The sequence below is a fragment of the Homarus americanus genome, unplaced genomic scaffold, assembly GCF_018991925.1.
Source record: "Homarus americanus isolate GMGI-L3 unplaced genomic scaffold, GMGI_Hamer_2.0 scaffold23798, whole genome shotgun sequence".
Lineage (NCBI taxonomy): Eukaryota > Metazoa > Arthropoda > Malacostraca > Decapoda > Nephropidae > Homarus > Homarus americanus.
Window position 1 is genome coordinate 1 of NW_024714549.1, and position 5411 is coordinate 5411.

The window sequence follows — 5411 nt, forward strand, 5'->3', positions numbered from 1 at the left end:
TGATGGATGGTATTATATGTAGTGATGATGGGTGGTGTTATATGTAGTGATGATGGATGGTGTTATATGTAGTGATGATGGATGGTGTTATATGTAGTGATGATGGATGGTGTTATATGTAGTGATGATTAGACAATAAAATAATAACAGTTTAATGCTAAAACAATTATACTTTGCAGTACCGTTGTAGTGAAAAACATGGTGGAACTTACATACACCGTTAATGAACTATTGATGGAAGAAGTTTTAGGAACTGAATAGTGAGACAATGTGGAGCCTCCCGGAGGGTGGCGTCCTACCGTGGCCTAAAGAATGAGCCGCCCGGAGAGCGGCGTTTGTGTAGTCCTAGTGCATGATGCTAACTTATATCTGTCTGTCTGTCTCTTACGGTGTGACAGGTGAACCGTGACCTAGTGTGTTGTGTGTGGGTGTAGTCCTAGTGCATGATGCTAACTTATATCTGTCTGTCTGTCTCTTACGGTGTGACAGGTGAACCGTGACCTAGTGTGTTGTGTGTGGGTGTAGTCCTAGTGCGTGTTGCTAACCTCAGCTGTCTGTCTGTCTCTTTCGGTGGCATGACAGGTGAACCGTGACCCTAATTAATGTTGTGTGGGTATAGTCCTAGTCGTGTTGCTAACTTATATCTGTCTGTCTGTCTCTTACGGTGTGACAGGTAGACCTTGACCTAGTGTGTGTTGTGTGTGGGTGTAGTCTAGTGCATGTGTCTTAACTTATATCTGTCTGTCTGTCTCTTACGTGTGACAGGTGTGAACCGTGACCTAGTGTGTTGTGTGTGGGTGTAGTCCTAGTGCGTGTTGCTAACTTATATCTGTCTGTCTGTCTCTTACGGTGTGACAGGTGAACCGTGACCCAGTGTGTTGTGTGTGGGTGTAGTCCTAGTGCGTGTTGCTAACTTATATCTGTCTGTCTGTCTCTTACGGTGTGACAGGTGAACCGTGACCTAGTGTGTTGTGTGTGGGTGTAGTCCTAGTGCGTGTTGCTAACCTGCTCCTGTCTGTCTGTCTCTTACGGTGTGACAGGTGAACCGTGACCCTAGTGTGTTGTGTGGGTGTAGTCCTAGTGCGTGTTGCTAACTTATATCTGTCTGTCTGTCTCTTACGGTGTGACAGGTGAACCGTGACCTAGTGTGTTGTGTGTGGGTGTAGTCCTAGTGCGTGTTGCTAACATATATCTGTCTGTCTGTCTCTTACAGGTGTGACAGGTGAACCGTGACCTAAGTGTGTTGTGTGTGGGTGTAGTCCTAGTGCGTGTTGCTAACATATCTGTCTGTCTGTCTCTTACGGTGTGACAGGTGAACCGTGACCTAGTGTGTTGTGTGTGGGTGTAGTCCTAGTGCGTGTTGCTAACTTATATCTGTCTGTCTGTCTCTTACGGTGTGACAGGTGAACCGTGACCCTAGTGTGTTGTGTGTGGGTGTAGTCCTAGTGCGTGTTGCTAACATATCTGTCTGTCTGTCTCTTACGGTGTGACAGGTGAACCGTGACCTAGTGTGTTGTGTGTGGTGTAGTCCTAGTGCGTGTTGCTAACTTATATCTGTCTGTCTGTCTCTTACGGTGTGACAGGTGAACCATGACCTAGTGTGTTGTGTGTGGGTGTAGTCTTAGTGCGTGTTGCTAACTTATATCTGTCTGTCTGTCTCTTACGGTGTGACAGGTGAACCGTGACCTAGTGTGTTGTGTGTGGGTGTAGTCCTAGTGAGTGTTGCTAACTTATATCTGTCTGTCTGTCTCTTACGGTGTGACAGGTGAACCGTGACCTAGTGTGTTGTGTGTGGGTGTAGTCCTAGTGCGTGTTGCTAACATATATCTGTCTGCCTGTCTCTTACGGTGTAACAGGTGAACCGTGACCAAGTGTGTTGTGTGTGGGTGTAGTCCTAGTGCGTGTTGCTAACATATATCTGTCTGTCTGTCTCATACGGTGTAACAGGTGAACCGTGACCTAGTGTGTTGTGTGTGGGTGTAGTCCTAGTGCGTGTTGCTAACTTATATCTGTCTGTCTGTCTCTTACGGTGTGACAGGTGAACCGTGACCTAGTGTGTTGTGTGTGGGTGTAGTCCTAGTGCGTGTTGCTAACATATATCTGTCTGTCTGTCTCTTACAGCGTGACAGGTGAACCGTGACCTAATTAGTGTTGTGTGTGGGTGTAGTCCTAGTGCGTGTTGCTAACATATATCTGTCTGTCTGTCTCTTACGGTGTGACAGGTGAACCGTGACTAGTGTGTTGTGTGTGGTGTAGTCCTGAGTGCGTGTTTGCTAACTTATATCTGTCTCTTACGGTGTGACAGGTGAACCAGCTGACCTAGTGTGTTGTGTGTGGAGTGTAGTTCTAGTGCGTGTTGCTAACTTATATCTGTCTGTCTATGTCTCTTACGGTGTGACAGGTGAACCGTGACCTAGTGTGTTGTGTGTGGGTGTAGTCCTAGTGCGTGTTGCTAACTTATATCTGTCTGTCTGTCTCTTACGGTGTGACAGGTGAACCGTGACCTAGTGTGTTGTGTGTGGGTGTAGTCCTAGTGCGTGTTGCTAACTTGTATCTGTCTGTCTGTCTCTTACGGTGTGACAGGTGAACCGTGACCTAGTGTGTTGTGTGTGGGTGTAGTCCTAGTGCGTGTTGCTAACTTATATCTGTCTGTCTGTCTCTTACGGTGTGACAGGTGAACCGTGACCTAGTGTGTTGTGTGTGGGTGTAGTCCTAGTGCGTGTTGCTAACTTATATCTGTCTGTCTGTCTCTTACAGCGTGAAGGATCCAACACGACTCGGGTGGTCCGTCAGTGTTGATGTTCTTTTGTTTTGTTTACTTCTGGTCACTATTGCCTCCCTGTTGTTGTTGTTGTTGTTTATTTACTTATTTTTATTTTTTACAGGGATCACTCCACCCGGGAACAGGTTACTGACCCACATCAGGGCCTGGGGGGCGAAAATGTAATAATAACAACACTGTAATAATAAAAATAATAATAATAATAATAATAATAATAATAATAATAATGATAATAACAATAACAACACTGTAATAATAATAATAATAATAATAATAATAATAATAATAATAATAATAACAATAACAACACTGTCATAATAATAATAATAATAATAATAATAATAATAATGATAACCACACTGTAATAATAATAATAATAATAATAATAATAATAATAATAAAGAACAATTAAGAAACACAAAAATGGAAAAAAGATAGACGTAAATGGCCTCCTTAAGGAGGCATTAGCCCAGAAAATATGAATGAACAAATTTTAAGACTATATTAACAAATGCATTATTATTCACTGCTCTCAAATGAATATTATACAGTAGTAAAAATTTATAAGAAAATGTAAAAAGATTCATTGAGAATCAGTTTTGGGCGAACACATGACAAAATCCAAAATGGCCACGGCCAAAATTAACAAGAATAGAGCCGTGGTCCATTTATATCTTCAATGACCTTTTCACCCGCTGAGATGCCTCGCCTCCCGCCTCTACGGCGAGGGCATCCCTCCTGCCTCTACGGCGGAACCGCCGCCGTCCACCTCGAAGGCGGGTGCTAGAGGTAGGTGCGTCGGCTCCCGCCTCCACGGCGGGTGCGTCGGCTTCCGCCTCCACGTTGGGTGCGTCGGCTCCCGCCTCCACGGCGGGTGCGTCGGCTCCCGCCTCCACGGCGGGTGCGTCGGCTCCCGCCTCCACTGTTGGTCCTTCGCCTCCCGCCTCTACGGCGAGGGCATCCCTCCTGCCTCTACGGCGGAACCGCCGCCGTCCACCTCGAAGGCGGGTGCTGGAGGTAGGTGCGTCGGCTCCCGCCTCCATGGCGGGGGCGTCGCCTCCCGCCTCCACGGCGGGTGCGTCGCCTCCCGCCTCCACGTTGGGTGCGTCGGCTCCCGCCTCCACGTTGGGTGCGTCGGCTCCCGCCTCCACTGTTGGTTCTTCGCCTCCCGCCTCTACGGCGAGGGCATCCCTCCTGCCTCTACGGCGGAACCGCCGCCGTCCACCTCGAAGGCGGGTGCTGGGGTAGGTGCGTCGCTCCCGCCTCCACGGCAGGTGCGTCGCTCCCGCCTCCACGTTGGGTGCGTCGGCTCCCGCCTCCCACGGCAGGTGCGTCACGGCTCCGCCTGCCTCCACGGCAGGTGCGTCGGCCCCGCCCTCCACGGCAGGTGCGTCATCCGCACTCCACGGCAGGTGCGTCGGCTCCCGCCTCCACGGCGGTGCGTCGCTCCACCCTCCACTGTTCAGTTCTTCGCCTCCCGCCTCTACGGCGAGGGGCATCCTCCTGCCTCACGGCGGAACCGCCGCCGTCCACCTCGAAGGCGGGTGCTGGGACGGCGGGTGCGTCGGCTCCCGCCTCCACGGCGGGTGCGTCGCCTCCCGCCTCCACGGCGGGTGCGTCGGCTCCCGCCTCCACTGTTGGTTCTTCGCCTCCCGCCTCTACGGCGAGGGCATCCCTCCTGCCTCTACGGCGGAACCGCCGCCGTCCACCTCGAAGGCGGGTGCTAGAGGTAGGTGCGTCGGCTCCCGCCTCCACGGCGGGTGCATCGGCTCCCGCCTCCACGGCGGGTGCGTCGGCTCCCGCCTCCACGGCGGGTGCGTCGGCTCCCGCCTCCACGGCGGGTGCGTCGCCTCCCGCCTCCACGGCGGGTGCGTCGGCTCCCGCCTCCACTGTTGGATCTTCGCCTCCCGCCTCTACGGCGAGGGCATCCCTCCTGCCTCTACGGCGGAACCGCCGCCGTCCACCTCGAAGGCGGGTGCTAGAGGTAGGTGCGTCGGCTCCCGCCTCCACGGCGGGTGCGTCGGCTCCCGCCTCCACGGCGGGTGCGTCGGCTCCCGCCTCCACGGCGGGTGCGTCGCCTCCCGCCTCCACGGCGGGTGCGTCGGCTCCCGCCTCCACGGCGGGTGCGTCGGCTCCCGCCTCCACTGTTGGTTCTTCGCCTCCCGCCTCTTCGGCGAGGGCATCCCTCCTGCCTCTACGGCGGAACCGCCGCCGTCCACCTCGAAGGCGGGTGCTAGAGGTAGGTGCGTCGGCTCCCGCCTCCACGGCGGGTGCGTCGGCTCCCGCCTCCACGGCGGGGGCGTCGGCTCCCGCCTCCACGGCGGGTGCGTCGCCTCCCGCCTCCACGGCGGGTGCGTCGGCTCCCACCTCCACTGTTGGTTCTTCGCCTCCCGCCTCTACGGCGAGGGCATCCCTCCTGCCTCTACGGCGGAACCGCCGCCGTCCACCTCGAAGGCGGGTGCTAGAGGTAGGTGCGTCGGCTCCCGCCTCCACGGCGGGTGCGTCGGCTCCCGCCTCCACGGCGGGTGCGTCGCCTCCCGCCTCCACGGCGGGTGCGTCGGCTCCCGCCTCCACGGCGGGTGCGTCGGCTCCCGCCTCCACTGTTGGTTCTTTGCCTCCCGCCTCTACG

The 5411-nt window shown here is 54.3% G+C and overlaps 1 protein-coding gene across 1 annotated transcript; it reads right to left on the reverse strand.

Annotated features, from left to right (window-relative positions):
* Nucleotides 1-3705: 3705 nt before the first annotated feature.
* Nucleotides 3706-4281, reverse strand: LOC121878970 (skin secretory protein xP2-like; the record flags this gene model as incomplete). Its single annotated transcript, XM_042385424.1, has 1 exon — nt 3706-4281. A coding segment is annotated over exon 1 (576 nt), but the record flags the coding sequence as incomplete, so codon positions are not given.
* Nucleotides 4282-5411: the final 1130 nt, after the last annotated feature.